At 47.5% G+C, this 15,501-nt stretch overlaps 3 protein-coding genes across 5 annotated transcripts in view; 2 read left to right on the forward strand and 1 right to left on the reverse strand.

Moving 5' to 3' along the window:
- The window catches only part of Tmbim1 (transmembrane BAX inhibitor motif containing 1), a 15,995-nt gene extending 12,046 nt beyond the window's left edge, over window positions 1-3,949 (reverse strand). Inside the window, exon 1 of one of the 3 annotated variants that reach the window (XM_021197477.2) lies at window positions 3,737-3,949. The gene's annotated coding sequence lies outside the window, so the exon portion shown is untranslated. Of the gene's footprint in view, window positions 1-3,388; window positions 3,546-3,708 lie in introns of those variants that run through there. The other 2 variants (XM_029538505.1, XM_029538507.1) reach the window with 2 other exon arrangements.
- Pnkd (PNKD metallo-beta-lactamase domain containing) overlaps window positions 1-15,501 on the forward strand; it is a 69,551-nt gene that overhangs the window by 15,381 nt on the left and 38,669 nt on the right. The gene's annotated exons all lie outside the window — the stretch shown is intronic.
- On the forward strand, window positions 3,301-4,191 carry LOC110321279. Its single transcript, XM_021197478.1, has one exon. It carries the CDS (start codon window positions 3,369-3,371, stop codon window positions 4,089-4,091), a length of 723 nt encoding a protein of 240 aa, XP_021053137.1. The 5' UTR covers window positions 3,301-3,368; the 3' UTR covers window positions 4,092-4,191.

The following is a 15,501-nucleotide window of genomic DNA, read 5'->3' on the forward strand; positions in this document are numbered from 1 at the left end:
GAGAGAGAGAGAGAAAGGAAGGAAGGAAGGAAGGAAGGAAGGAAGGAAGGAAGGAAGGAAGGAAGGAAGGAAGGAAGGAAGGAAGAAAGAAAGAAAGCATGAAAGCATGCCAGGTGTAATGGCTCAGGTACTTTAATCCCAGTACCTGGGAGGCAAAGGCAGGCAGATCTCTGAGTTGGAGTCCAGCCTGGTCTACAAAGTGAGTTTCTGGACAGTCAGAGCTACATAGTGAGACTCTGTCACAAAATTAAAAGAAAGAAAGAAAGAAAAAAAAAAAAGGAAGAAGGAAGTCATTATCAGGGCTGCTGCTATTTTTGACACAAAGGCCTGCCCCACCCTTGTGTTGTTTCCAGGTTAGGAGGGGAGACCAGCATAAGAACAGGAGTATTAATCAGACCATAGTGGAAAATTACAGGGGTGGGGAAGGAAGAGAGCCACCTAAGAGTGGTAAGATCAGTACTTAGTAAGCAACCAAGGTATTTCTTATGCTCACAAAAGATCACACCTTCAATAAAAATGCTACATTTGAGAGCCAGGAATAGTGGGACACACCTATAATGTGAGCACTCAGGAGGCTAAAGCAGGATTGCTTCAAGTTCAAAGCCAGCCTGAGCTACACAGTGAGCACAAGGCCAGCCAAGGCTAAGGCAATAGCCTATCTTACAACAGTCAGTTGAAGTTTTCAGGAGGATGCATGGAGGCTTTAGGATTTAAGCATCCAAGGAAGGCAATGTGCAAGCAGCAGGGATGGATTTGAACTTGATGACTGATTTGGGGTGCTTGTCTGTCAGGGAGGACACCTGAAGCACCCTCCCCTGATTAGGGGAACACAGGGCTGAGGTGAGGTGGTAAAGGCCAGCATAGTTGAGTGCACAGAGGATGTAGACTCCTTTTCCCATCTTTGCCTGAGACTCTGATGTTGGTACTGACCCCAGTACATGAATTGGGGTAGATCGCTCCATTTTTACATCTGTAAGATGGGTATATTCTACGCTGAAAGATCAAAACCCACTGCAACCCTGCCAGTTTGATTCTGTATAACAGGCAGGCTAACAGACAGGAAGTTTCAGAGCAGAATGACATAGCCGCCCCATCCCCACCCCACCCCCACACACCTGGGAATCTACACACTGACTGAATGCCTCTAGTAATGTGTAGGACATACACAGAGACACATGGCATGTTCTTGGCAAGAGTGGCCATTTACTCTCTCTCTCCTCCTAAGATGCTCCCACTCTTCACAGCCTGTGTGATGCTGACCCGGGCAACCTGTTTATTACACGAGGACCTAACCCTAAGAAGAAAACCATGTCTCTAGCCTGACAACCTAAGTTGGCTCCCTAGAGCCCGCATGGTGTAAGGAGAGGACGGACTCCCTGGAACTGTCCTCTGGACTTCCACATGCCTGCACTCACCCGTGCAACAAATAAGCAAATATAATTTTTAAAAAGAACCACACATGAATGGGGCATGGCGGTGTACACCTGTAACCCTAGGTTAGCTCAAGCAGAAAGGTCACAAGTTCGAGGCCATAAGAACCTGTGGATAGGAGGACCAGACATGCCCTCTTCTCATGTCAGCTGAGCATCAGGTCCCCTGCAGGATCTGTTCCCACCCTGAGGTCCAGCAGCTACTGGAACCTCCATGGTAGGATTTAGAGCATGGCATGGAGGAAATCTAGGCAGCACAGAACCAGGAAAGGAGCATCCCTAAACATCTCCCCCCACCCCGGGCCATGGACGTGTCCTGACCATCCTACATGAGGAAGTCTTCCCTCCTCCCTGACCGACGGATGCATTATGTCCGAGACGAGAAGAGCTCTGTGGACTCCTGCATCTTGTTCCTGGTCCTACTTCAAAACAAGTCCTGTTTTGGCCTAGACTCCCAAAATCTTAGGTTAAGGCTGGAAGATTCTATCAAGGTCAGCTCTCGTTCAGCATTCCCAAGAGAACTGAAGGCCCTCTGAAGATTGTACCTCGCTTCAATGCTGGCTTGTTGAGATACAGTCTCACTCTGCAGCCTGGCCTGCAATCCTCCTTTTGCCTTTGTCTTCTGAGAAGGATGAGGTACCATGCCCCAGTGTTGTTACTGTTTTGTGAGGCAGGCGCTTGCCCTATAACTCAGGCCACTCTTGCCTCACCTCTGGCATGAAAGGTGTGCACTACCACACACTCAGTCCCAGAGCGTCTACTCTGTCCTAAGGGCCCATGGTAAGAGGTCTTGGGTTGGGAGGTGCTCTGTCTGCTATAGATGGCTTCTGTCTATGGACCCCCCATTCTTCCTGAGGAAGCTGAGCCTAAGTGCCTATTACCCTAGCCCATGAGCTTCTCCAACTACTTGCCAACTAATATGTTATTACCTCTTTGATCTGCCCAGTTTTACACGAGCAGCTCTGAAGTCAGACAGGAAATCAGGACCCTTGAAGCAATGGTCTCAGTTCCCTTGAAACTATAAACCAAGACCGGGGCCCCGGAGAGGTAAGAACAGGCAAGTGAAGAGGAGAGGAAGTATGGTGGCCTGTTTAAGGCAGACAAAGCAGCGCAAAGAAGCACCTGGCTTGCCCTGCCACCACTGGCCAGGCCAAAGATACCAGCTTTGAAACCAAAGCTCACCACTGAGATAAATATTTCAGAGTCCCAGAGAACCAGACACCTGCCAGACCTTCCATGACAGCTCTCCCTACTTATCCGGTGTTTAGGTTGACCCTCAGCCTCATGGGTACCACCACACATAGGCCACCGTGGAGTGAGTGACTGGGGAAGGATGCCCAGGGGAACAAGACCTGGTGAAGACAGTCCAGGATCTGCCTTGGCAGAGAGCCTTCTTTTCCTTCCTCCTTTTCTCATTCCCTCCTGGTCCTCCAGGACCTGCTTTCCCTTTTCCCGTTTCCCTGTTTCGTTTTTTATTTTTATTCTGACCTAAAGAGGTCACCAGGGCCAAGCAAGACAGCTTTCACCTGTAATACTCTCAGCACTTAAGGATCTGAGGCAGAAGTATTGTAACAAGTTCAAGGCTTGACTGGGCTAAGTGAAACTGTCTCCAAAACACACACACACACACACACACACACACACACACACACACACACACAGTTCATCAGCTTGACTGTACTTTCTGGAAGGCTTCTGAATTAGAGAGCCAAGGAACAGGAGCAGGCCAGGTTAGGAGTAGGAATGGCTTCTCTAGACCTTGGGTTGGCCCACCGGCTTCACTGTGCTAGGGCTCCCTCCTCCCACCCCACCCCCACCTTAGATTCTCATCACCAGTCTTTACGCAGCCTGGTGACACCAGGGCAAGCACGAACAGCCCCGGTGGGTCCCAAGCTTCTGGCTGGCTCCCTCCCTCCCTCTCCCCACCAACTGAAGACCATGACCGCCTCCATTCTCACTTGCTGCATGGCCACTCTGGAGCCCCGGAGTGGGGGACACGTCCTCAGACAAACAAGCCACTCAGCCACTGAGAGGAGCACCCTGCAAGATGCGGGACAGCTCGCGGGTGCGCACCGAATGCGGTTGCGCCACAAGCCGGGGCCATATGTCCTGTCCGGGCGCACACGGAAAGTGAAGACCGGAACAGGCAGGACGAAAGGACCCTACTCTGGCTCCTGCGCACGACCGGAGTCGGCCCGCGCGTACCAGAAAAGTTCGGGCGCCTGGGCGCAGCGCCGCCCCAGGCCACTTTCATTCCCCGCCGGTCTCGGGTACCCACCTCCACCGGCCGCAGCCCCCTCACTTGCCTGCGCTGTTCGGGACCGTGAGATCCGCCTGGGCCTCCGGGCGCTGGCGAGGACTGGGCAGGGCCCGGCTGGACTGGGGCTCCGTGCCCCGCCCCGTGTCTCTCCGCCGCCAGTGGGGAGGAGCCGCCCGCCGGGCACCCCGAGGCCGCCAGGGAGCGTTGGGGTCCGCTCCAGACCCCAACCACGAGCCAGGTGTGAGTGGTTCACATTTACTGGAAGCAACGCTGGTTCGCAGAGGACAAAACCCAAACTCACTCGGAAAAAAAAAAAAAAACTTCTTTCCATGAATTCCAAACTCCACCCCAGTAAGAAGCGCTATTTATGCGCCATCAGTGCCTTCATGCCAGCGATTTAGGGGCTAGGGGCTTTAGAGCGAGTCCTGTCGCCTTAAAAGTTGTTATTGGTTTTGTTTGTTTGTTTGTTTGTATTCTGGGTAAAAGGACGATCTCGCTATGTACCTCAGGCTGGTCACCCGGCCTCAGCCCAAGTGTTGGAATTACTGACCCTGGTTTCACATAGTTTTATTTCACTGATTTAGGTCTAGGGGTGTAGGTCAGTGGTAGATCTCCGGCTTTCCACGTGAGAGACCCAGCTGGGTTTCAGCCCCACACCAGCAAAACCAAACAACAGAAGAATAGTTTCAGTGATACACAATATTGTATCGCATGGCTGTACTATGTTTATATCAATTCATTCTTAAAACTTTTTTATTTTGTGAAAAAAAATTTAAGTCACAAAACAATCTGTGATGAATATTTAACAATTCTGTGCTTTTAAGCTAACTGCTCTTTTCAAATTTAAAACTTCAAACATAGGCATGAGACTGAGGCTCTGCTTGGAATCAGTCACGTGTCACTTAATGACAGGGATGTGCTAGGTTAGGAAATTTCTGTGTTTTGCAAACCTCATGGTGTGTTTACACTAACAGCTCGCTATGTGTGACTGAGAAGTAAAAATAGTCTTATAGCAGTAGGCAGTGTGCTGGCTCAGGGTGTGAGAAGCCCTGCCATCTCCAGCCCTGCATAAACAGTGGAAGTGGTATGTGCCTGTCCACAATGTCAGATATTTGGGGAATGTTAATAATAAAATAACTTAACCTCAAAGAGGTTAAGAGGAGCCAAATATGTGGCCATGGTCAGCGAAAACCAATATAGGTTATCCAAATGTCTGGGTTCCAACATGGTAATCGTTTGGTGAAGTTTGGGGGGGGGGGAGGTTGGAAGTCGTCTTACTTAGGGTTTTACTGCTGTGAACAGACACCATGACCAAGGCAACTCTTTTTTTTTTTTTTTTTTTTTTTTTTTTTTTGAGACAGGGTTTCTCTGTNTAGCCCTGGCTGTCCTGGAACTCACTCTGTAGACCAGGCTGGCCTCGAACTCAGAAATNNGCCTGCCTCTGCCTCNCGAGTGCTGGGATTAAAGGCGTGCGCCACCACGCTCGGCCTGGTTTTGTTTTTGTTTTAAGGGTCTCACCATGTAACTCTAGTTGGCTTGGGATTCAGTAGATAGACCAGGCTACCCTGGAACTCAGAGACCTGCCTTCCTCTGTCTCTTTTTTTTTTTTTTTTTTAAAGATTTATTTATTTATTATATGTAACTACACTATAGCTGTCTTCAGACACTCCAGGATCTTGTTATGTATGGTTGTGAGCCACCATGTGGTTGCTGGGATTTGAACTCCGGACCTTCGGAGGAGCAATCGGGTGCTCTTACCCCTGCTTGTGGACGTTGTACATCGTGGTGCGGAGCCTAGTGCGCACCACGATGTACAACGTCCACAAGCAGAGTAGATAGACCAGGCTACCCTGGAACTCAGAGACCTGCCTTCCTCTGTCTCTTTTTTTTTTTTTTTTTTTAAAGATTTATTTATTGATTATATGTAAGTACACTGTAGCTGTCTTCAGTCACTCCAGAAGAGGGCTTCAGATCTTGTTACGGATGGTTATGAGCCACCATGTGGTTGCTGGGATTTGAACTCCGGACCTTCGGAGGAGCAATCGGGTGCTCTTACCCACTGAGCCATCTCACCAGCCCCCCTTCCTCTGTCTCTTGAGTGTTGGGACTAAAGGTGTGCATAACCATGTAAGTTTGATAAAGTTTTATATTGGTAGAACAAAAAGAAATTGTTAGAATTGTTAGAGGCACTTTTCAAATGGACAGTTGGAAAAACTACATAGGAAGTTATAGCAAAATGGATCATCTCAGCTACAGCCTCAAGCCTCAGAGGCTGTCGGATGGTACTCAACCTTTGGGTAGGTAGAAGGGTTTCATCTATCAGTCACTGAATGTTAGGTAGGCAAGGAATGGCTATTTAGGGGCTGAAGACAACCCTAGATGAATTGTAATGAGGCTCTGGACCGGCAAACTTTCCACCCTCCACACAGTCACTGGAATTCTAGTCTCTTAATCAGCCTGCTCAAAGGCTCTGGTGAGCATGCGGTTTCTTTTTAGGAATGTCTATTCAGAAGTAGAAGCAGAAGGATCAGGTTTATTCTCAGCTACACGGCAGGTCTAAGGCTAGCCTGGGCTATAGAGGGACCCCCACCTGAAAACAAAATAATGATTTTTGTGGGCCCAGCACCATATATTTGGTTCCTGTTTGACCTCATGTGGTGCATTTCTGCACTTTGAGACAGAACGGTCTCAGTTCCACATGGTGGTGTACATTTTGACGTTGCTAAACTGGGAACTTAGCTCCTGTCGTCCTACCCCTTATTACTTATAAAAAAAAATGCATTAGCAGAACCCAGGCTGGGTGACACACATCTGAATCCCTGCACTCAGAAGGCTGAGGCTGAGGCACAAGGATCTGAGGTCAGTCCATGCCAGTCTCAAGAGAGTTGGCAGGGCGGCTCTGTGGGTAAAGGTGCTTGTCACTGATCCTCACTACCTGAGATCAATCCCTGAGCCTTTGTATCTGAAGGGGAGACTCAACTCTGGAAGTTGACTTATGACACCACACACACACATTAAATTAATGAGATTTGAAAGGGTTTGGGTTTTTTGTTTTGTTTTATTTTGTTTTGTTTTGAAGTTCAGTGAGCCAGGTATGGTGGTGTATGCCTTTTTATTCAGATTTATTTATTTATTATATGTAACTACACTATAGCTGTCTTCAGACACTCCAGGATCTTGTTATGTATGGTTGTGAGCCACCATGTGGTTGCTTGGATTTGAACTCAGGACCTTCAGAAGAACAGTCAGTACTCATAACTGCTGAGCCATCTCTCCAGCCCTAGTGTATGCCTTTAACTCCAGCAATCAGGAGGTCGAGTCAGGTGAATCTTTGTAAGTTTGAGGCCAGCCTGGTCTACATAGCAAGTAATGGGCCAGCCAGGACTACATGGTGAGACCCCCATCTCAAAAAAAAAAAAAAAAGTCAGTAGCAGTTCCTTTTTCTTTGGAACAGCTGCCTGGGTTTGTGTGGTTCCAAAGTCCAGTTCCTGCCGAGCACAAAGGCTGCTGGGTAGGAGCTCACCTGTGTTACCTTATCTCTTGCTTATCTCGTGCTAATAGCTGCAAATCAGTATCAGCTCTAAGTGCTTTCCACTGCTGGTTAACTCTCCTCCCTTTAAACTTTTATGTATATGAGTACTCTATCTGAATATACACCTGCATGCCAGAAGATGGTGTCAGATCCTATTGTAGGTGTTTGTGAGCCACCGTGGTTGTTGGGAATTGAACTCGGGACCTCTGAAAAAGCAGCCAGTGCCCTTAACTGCTGAGTCATTTCTCCAGCCAGCCACTTTCCTCTTTTAATTTTTTTTTGTTGTTGTTTGTTTGTTTCCTTTGTTTTCTTCTGAGACATGATCTCACTGTGTAATTCTGGTTGTCCTGGAATTCACTATGTAGACCAGGCTCTACCGTCTCTGCCTTCCAAGTACTGGAATTAAAGTCACACACTACCATGAGCACCAACTTCCCCCTTTGTAAATTGTTTTAAATTACATTTCTTTTTAAATTACTCTCTGTGGGTTCATGCAGGTGTGTGGGTGACTGCCCCCACATGTCACTGTCTCTGCCTAACAGGACTCACCGTCTTCCGTCCTCCCCAGTGCTTGGATGTTGGGATTACAGGGGTGTGCTACCATGTCAGGGGCAGGCTCACTTTGACCTTTTGAGTGGACAGGGATCACAATGAGATTTATTTGTTTCATGAAGTACATTGTTGCTGTCTTCATTGGATTTCATGGTTGTGAGCCACCATGTGGTTGCTGGGAATTGAACTCAGGACCTCTGGAGGAACAGCCAGTGCTCTTATCAGCTGAGCCATCTCTTCAGCCCCCAGAACACACTAAGAAAGCACAGCTAGAAATGGAGTCAGGTGGAGGCTGAGCATTCAGGAGCCGCTGTGGGAGTTTCTACCCTAATCTTCATATCTCCCGGCACACCCCACCCTTGCCAAGAGCAAGTTAGGCAAGAGCTTGCCAGGTAGGCTAGGCATGCCTAGCCAGCAAGTCCCAGGAGCCTGTCTGCACCTCCCCAAGACAGGGATTAAATTTGGACCCTCATGCTCTTTACCAACTGTGCCATCTTCCTACCCTGGAGTAAACTTTAAAGACACATCAGGAAAGTACTCCCTGCACAGCATGAAAGCCTGAACTCAGATCAGCAGCAGCCACAGAAAAGCCAAGTGGAGTAGCACAGGCCTAGAGTCCCATGCTCGTTATGGAGATGTCATGCCAGGAAACGTTCAAGAACTTCAAAAAGACACCAAGGAGTACAGTCGGATGCAATCACTTTAGGGTCTCTTTAATCAAGCTTTAGCTTGGGCCACAGGACACGCCTCCTCCCCACCCCACCCCCACCCCCCACCCAGTTTCAGGCAAGCATTTATAGAGGCAAGAAGCGGGTATCTAGCCTGGTATATATCTGACTGGGGTCCATCATGGCCTTTAACATAATTGGCTAGTGTTGGGAGTCAAACCATATACTTAACTTCTGCTTTTCTCCTGATTGGTGGTTGTTAGGAAGTGAAGTGACCGGGGTGGGCTTGTAACCTGGGGGTGCAGATTTGTTGGGGAAAACCTGGAAACTGGTGCTAGATATTGCCCTGTTAGTTAACTTGAGTTCAACCTTGGGTCAGATTCTCTAAGATGGAGTCTGAACCCAAAAGATTTGGTCTCTCAGAGACAGGCCAAAACAATGAAACAGGTCCCAAAATGTCTGTCTGTCTGTCTGTCTGTCTGTCTGTCTGTCTGTCTGTCTCTCTCTCTCTCTCTCTCTGTGTGTGTGTGTGTGTGTGTGTGTGTGTGTGTNTAGAATAATAGAGGAAGACACTGGATATTGATTGGGTAAGTGGACCCCACCTCAAGACACACAAGCATATACCACTACACACAATAAAATAAAGTAAGTTGACTAATGTGCACACACTCAGACACACTACTCACATATGCAGTATGTATGTATATTTGTATAGCAAGATATAATTGCAATGGAAATTACATAGGAGGACTGAGCTAGCTCCACTGACAACCCTAACCCTTCCATGTACTCCCAGTTTGCACTGCCTATAGATCTCCTTTTAGGAACCAGAGACACCATAGCTCTATTGCTCAATCTTGGTCTCTTTGCTGCTGCGGGGATAGAATCCTACGTGAGTTTTTCAGCCTGCAAGATTTGGCAGGCAGCACCTTTAATCGCAGTACTCAGGAGGCAGGGACAGGTGGATCTCTGAGTTCAAGGCCAGCTTGATCTACATAGAGAGTTCCAGAACAGCCAAGGCTACACGTAGACCCTGTCTAATATATGCACTAGCCCCCAGTACGTAAGGAAACCAACTAGAGAGACCTTAGCTGTGCCCTGGAGCAAGGCATCAAGTTTTGGTAAAAGCCATTGATGGAGAGTTAGGTAGGTGACCCACATCTGTAATCCCAGCAAATAGAGGCAGAAAAGTCAAGGAGTTCAAGATCATCCTATGCTACATAGCCAGTTTGAGCCAAGACCTGACTATGTAGCAGACTGTCTCAAAACAAAGAAACAAAGACTCAAAAAATAAAAAGTAATTCTATTTTGCATAATAATGCCTTCACTGTCTCAGAAAACATTTTGGGATACTTGCCCTAAAAATAATATTCATTGCTTATCTGGAATTCAAACTTACTTGGGTGTCTAGCATTTCTCTGACAATCCCATAATCCTACAGGAACAGAAAGTCAAGTCAGGAAGGGGTGGAGAGTGAGAGATACCAGGCTGAAGTTTATTTCCTGAATGGGAGGAAGCCAAAAGGCTGATGGGGAGGGGAGGGTCCAGGGAACCTGACAGGAGAGACGGTGTTGCAGACTTCAGAATCCTTTCCATAGCTCTGGGACTGCCTAGGCAGCTTTCCTGGAGTCTCCCACCCCTGTGAGGCTTTGCTGTGTGTCAGCTGCCTCACAGGAGGTGCCCTCTTCAGAGGGCTTTCCCCTGGCACTAGAGACAAAGCCCCATCCATCTCCTCTGCCTGGTCCTGCCCCATCACCCATAGGAGCAGAAGTGCCAGCAGCTCTCTGGTGGGACAGGAAGACAAGTGTGAACTATGCAAGAGGAGAGGGAAGATGGGAGTCGGGGGAGGACATAGGTCCTTCCTCCTACAAAGGAGCCTTGTGTTTTATTCACGAAAAATACATTTAATCCTGGCAGAGGCAGGCAGATCTCTGAGTCTGAGGCAGCATGGTCTGAAGAGCAAGTTCCAAGCAGCCAAGTTACACAGAGAAACCTTGTGGTAGTAGGAGAGGGGTGGAGAAAGAAAGAAGGGGGAAAAAAAGAAGGAAGGAAAGGAAAAGGACAAATGTTTATTGAGCAATTATTATATTTCAGGCAGTGTTAAAGGGTTTGGACATCAGGGATGATTTAGGTGAAAATGTGCATCCTAGCAAGAAAACAACAGGCATTTGATGTCAAAACCAATTGATAGAGGTCACTCTATTTTGAACAGAAAAGAGGGAAAATCCTGTTGATAAAATATTGGATTTTGCTGGGTGTAGTGGTAGACGGCTTTAATCCTTATACTCGGGAAGCAGATACAGGTGGATCTCCATCAGTTCAAGGCCAGCCCAGTCTTTCTAACAGATCCCAAGCCAGCCAAGGCTACATGGTGAGGTCTCCTCTCAAAAATAATAATCATGATCAGGGGCTGGAGAGATGGCTCAGTGGTTAAGAACACTGACTGCTCTTCCGGAGGTCCTGAGTTCAAATCCCAGCAACCACATGGTGGCTTACAACCATCTACAATGGGATCCGATGCCCTCTTCTGGTGTGTCTGAAGACAGCTATAGGGTACTCATACGAATAAAATAAATAATTCAAAAAAAATTACAAAAAGGAAAAAGACGTTAGGAGTAGTCCTGTGGTGCTGTGTAAACAGACCCAACTAGAAATGGAAGTGAGCTGTAGAATAAGGACGCTGGACCCTGCCTGGCATCCACCAACTCTCAGCCAGGGCCAGGTTCCCTGTCCAGTTCCTCTGACCATCAGAACCATCCAAGGTGCTTGTGAAAATAATGCAAATGCCCTGGGGGAATGTTTCCCTCCAGACCCGAGGGCCAGCTGTAAGCTCAGGCCCCAGGGGAGCCACGAGCCAACTCCAAGTTATAATCACCGGTGGCTGTGGGACCTTGGGGCCGGTCCTTAACTACTCTGTGTCTTGGTGGCTGTGTCTCTACAAAGAGAGGTAATAATAGAATGTGCTTGTAAGGTTTAAAAATAGTAGCTGTCAAGTGCTTGGGGCAAAGTTGAAAAGTCCCTTGTTACAGGTCTGGAGGGAGCCCGCCCAGTGATTCAGATGAACTTGTTCTCAGGACCTGTTGGGATGAATTTGTGTAGGCCAAGATTCTCAGCAGGGTCTGGATCTCGCTGGATCCTTTTCCCTGCCCAGTGCCACCTTGTATCTTGGCCTCTCGCCCACCCAGCCCTGCTCCTATGCTATGGATGACTGACTTCCTCCATCTTTTGCTTCTCCCTACCTCAGCCTCCCAATCAGGAAGCTCCCTTTTTAAAATTAGATATTTTCATTTACATTTCAAATGCTATCCTGAAAGTCCCCTGCCCTCCCCCCACCCTGCTCCCAACCCACCCACTCCTGCTTCCTGGCCCTGGCATTCCCCTGTACTGGGGCGTATAATTTTAGAAAGACCAAGGGCCTCTCCTCCCAATGATGGCTGACTAGGCCATCATCTGCTACATATGCAGCTAGAGACATGAGCTCAGGGGGTACTGGTTAGTTCATATTGTTTTTCCTCCTATAGTTGCAAATCCCTTTAGCTCCTTGGGTACTTTCTCTAGCTCCTTCCTTAGAGGCCCTGTGTTCCATTCAATAGATGATTGTGAGCATCCACTTCTATATTTGCCAGGCACTGGCATAGCCTCACAAAAGACAGCTATATCAGGGTCCTGTCAGCAAATTCTTGCTGGCATGTGCAATAGTGTCTGGGTTTGGTGACTGATGATGGAGGGAAGCTCCCTTTAACATTCCTAGTATCTATCTAAGAAATCCGCTCTCTGAGAATCGTCACCACTTACTGGCTTCTCACCCTGACCTGGTGGGTACTTACCACAGGCCCTGCCTTCCCAGGCCTGCACTGTGTTCCAAGTGTTTACCAGATTCCTACCGCTGGCTCCCAGCTTTCCAGCTCTGCCTCTGACAATGCTGTGACCACATCAGGCTCAACAATGGATGTATTGATCTTAGCACGTTTTCCCCTGTGTAGGAACTAAAGCCAGCGATTAAAGCCAGGGTCTCACATATGTCAGGCAAGTGTTCTACTGTGCAGATACCATGACCTCACTGTCTCTTCCTCGTCCCACAAAAAGTAATTTGATCTGAAATTAGGAAAAAAAAATGGAACAAAATTTTGTTTTACACTAAGTACACTTCAAGTCTCAGTAGTCATAAGTGGGTAGTAGCTACCATATAGAACAGCTCTGGGGGGCCAGGGTGTAGATCATAGTTCACCCTTTACCTCACTATAAGGTGCCTAGCCTAGCCTGACCAGTCATTTTTAGTCTTTGAGACCAGTTCACATGTAGCCCAGGCTGGCCTAAGCAAGCCTTGAATTCTTCATCCCCTTCCTTGCACCGGCTAAGTGCTAGAATTACAAGCACGAGCTCCCTAGATCCACTCTATAGTTTGCTTTCTTATCCCAAGCACCTGCATCCCATTGACATCTTAGGAAGAGAAAGACACAGTCAGTTCTAGGCATGACCACTAGATGGCACGATCTGGCTACCGATGTTTGACAAGAAAGTAGGTGCCAACAATTATGCAGAGACACAGTTTGAAGAACATTCACTCAGTGCTTTCAATGCTATGTTCAAAATCAATTGAGGATCCCAGCTAGAATTAGCAAATATAATAAAACAGACTAAATAAAGTAGGAAATGCTGCTCAATGTACTTTCACTTCCTGTGTACTTATTATGTTATGTCTAGTGTGTGGATCTAAGTTTAAAATGTAATTTCCCCCCTTCAATCCACGCTTTATCAGAGTGTCATACTTGGGGGGAGATTCATGTTAAAAAGCCACAAGGGGCCACCGACTTGGTTCAGCAGATAAAGAGCTTGCTGCAAACCTCAACCAAAGTTGGATCCCTGGGAACCACACGGTAGGTAAAGGAGAGCATGGACTCCCACAGGCACATGGTCATCTCTCTCTCTGTCTCTGTCTCTGTCTCTCTTACACACACACACACACACACACACATACACACACACCCCGTGTGTTTTGATCATTTTAACCCATCCCACTCCTCCCATATTCACCCCCCACTTCCCTAACCCAAACAACTCTGTTTTCTTCAAAAACCAGAACAAACAAAAATCCTACCAAGTGCAGTCTGTGCTGCCCACATTCTCTTAGATGCTTGCACGGGGTTCCACTGGAGTGTGCTCAGTCTTCCAGGAGCTACGTTATTAAGGAACACCGACTCCCTCCCTCAGCTGCTCTAGGGTGCCAGTAGCTCCCCTCCGGGTGGGGCTTCTCTGACTCAAACTAATTAATGTTTTAATTAAAGCTACTGGGTGGGGTGGAGGGACGATAGCCTGTACAATGTATAAAATGTATGTTATTGAGATCCATGGCCAAAAAGGCTTGAGAATCCTCTGATCTGTTACCTGTAGATGGAGCATTGGAGGTAGGTAGTGGGTTTGTAAAAGCTTGTTCAGTTTTTTTCCTGCTTTTCTGGTTGTTTGTTTAAAACACCACAGCCAAAATCAACTCGGGGAGGAAAGGGAAATCAGGGCAGGAACTTGGCTAGGAACTGGAGCGGAGACCAGTGAAGAATGCTGCTTACTGACTAGCTCTCGTGCTCAGAAAGACCACAGCTCAGAAAAGTCAGCTACCTCATTTATGCAGCCCAGGTTCACCTGCCTAGGGATGGTGCTGCCCACAGTGGGCTGGGCACTCCTGCATCAGGTAACAATCAAGAAATGCTCCTCAGAAATGCCTACAGGATGGATATCTGACAGAGGCAATTCCTCAATGGTGGTTCCTTCTTCCTGAGTGTGTCATGTTGACAATCAAGATTAACTTCAGTTTGTTGTGTTTGTGTTAGTTCAAGATAAAGTCTCACTAAATTGCCCGGAATGGCCTTGAACTCATCTATAGACCACATAGGCTTTGAACTTGCTTCAACTTCCTCAGAAGAATCAGGCAGAATCAACATAATAGCAGGACGTGATGATGTACAACACAGGAATCTAGGGCAGGGGGATTCCCGGAAGTTGAAAAGTGACTTGAGCTTCTATTGAGCTCCTGTCTTCATAATAAATTCGCCACTAGGTATGGTAGCACATCTTTATTCTCCACACTTGGGAGTCAGAGTCAGTTGAATCTCTTTGAGTTGGAAGTTGGCTTGATTTACAGATTGAGTTCTAGGTCGTCCAGGGCTACTTGTAGTGAGCCCTGTCTTATTGATTGATTGATTGATTGATTGTGTATTGGTGTTTTGCCTGTATTTCTGAGTGTGTGAGGATGTCAGATTTTCTGGAACTGGAGTTGCAAACAGGTATGAGCTGCCATGTGGGTATTGAACCTAAGTCCTCTGGAAGTGCACTTAACTGCCGAGCCATCTCTCCAACCCGAGAGCTCTGTTTTTAGGGAGAAAAAAAAAATCCCCATAATAAAAAGTTACTTTAGTGGGGTGGTGGTGGTATCCCCCTTTAATCCTAGCACTCAGGAGGCAAATCTCTGTGGGTCTGAGGTCAGGCTTGTCTACAGAACTAATTCTAGGACAGGCAGGGCTACATACAAAGAAACCCTGTCTGGAAAAAACAAAAAAAGCTGGGTGGTGCTGACAAACACCTTTAATGCGGACACTCTGGAGGCAGAAACAGATGGATCTCTGACTTCAAGGCGAACCTGGGCTACAGAGTGATTCCCAGAACAGCCAGGGCTACACAGAGAAACCCTGTCTCAAAACAAAACAAACACAACAAAGCTAATTTTAAAAGAAACTGAAGAAAAATGAACAGAAGTAAAGTGGGGCACCTCATCTAGAGAGGCTTCTCAGAGGAAGCATCTATGATAATATAGTGAATAAGGGTAGCCTGAGACTGGAGGAAAGAGAGAAGGGAAGAGGGAGAGAGAGAGAGAGAGAGAGAGAGAGCGAGAGAGAGAGAGAGAGAGAGAGAGTTAGTTCGGAGCCCTCGGTCCCCATCCTGAGGGTGATAGTAGTGTAGGAACAGGATGTGGGTAGGTGATGGAGATAACACAACCGCTGAGTGTTCCAGAAACTTCAAAGAGAGAGGGTCAGGCCCTGGACATGAGGAGACTGGGCAGGTAGCCAG

This window comes from Mus pahari, chromosome 5 (genome assembly GCF_900095145.1).
Source record: "Mus pahari chromosome 5, PAHARI_EIJ_v1.1, whole genome shotgun sequence".
Classification (NCBI taxonomy): Eukaryota; Metazoa; Chordata; class Mammalia; order Rodentia; family Muridae; genus Mus; species Mus pahari.

Coding starts and splice junctions, on each gene's coding strand:
- LOC110321279 (XM_021197478.1), top strand. CDS start 3,369: ATGACCGCCTCCATTCTCACTTGCTGCATGGCCACTCTGGAGCCCCGG.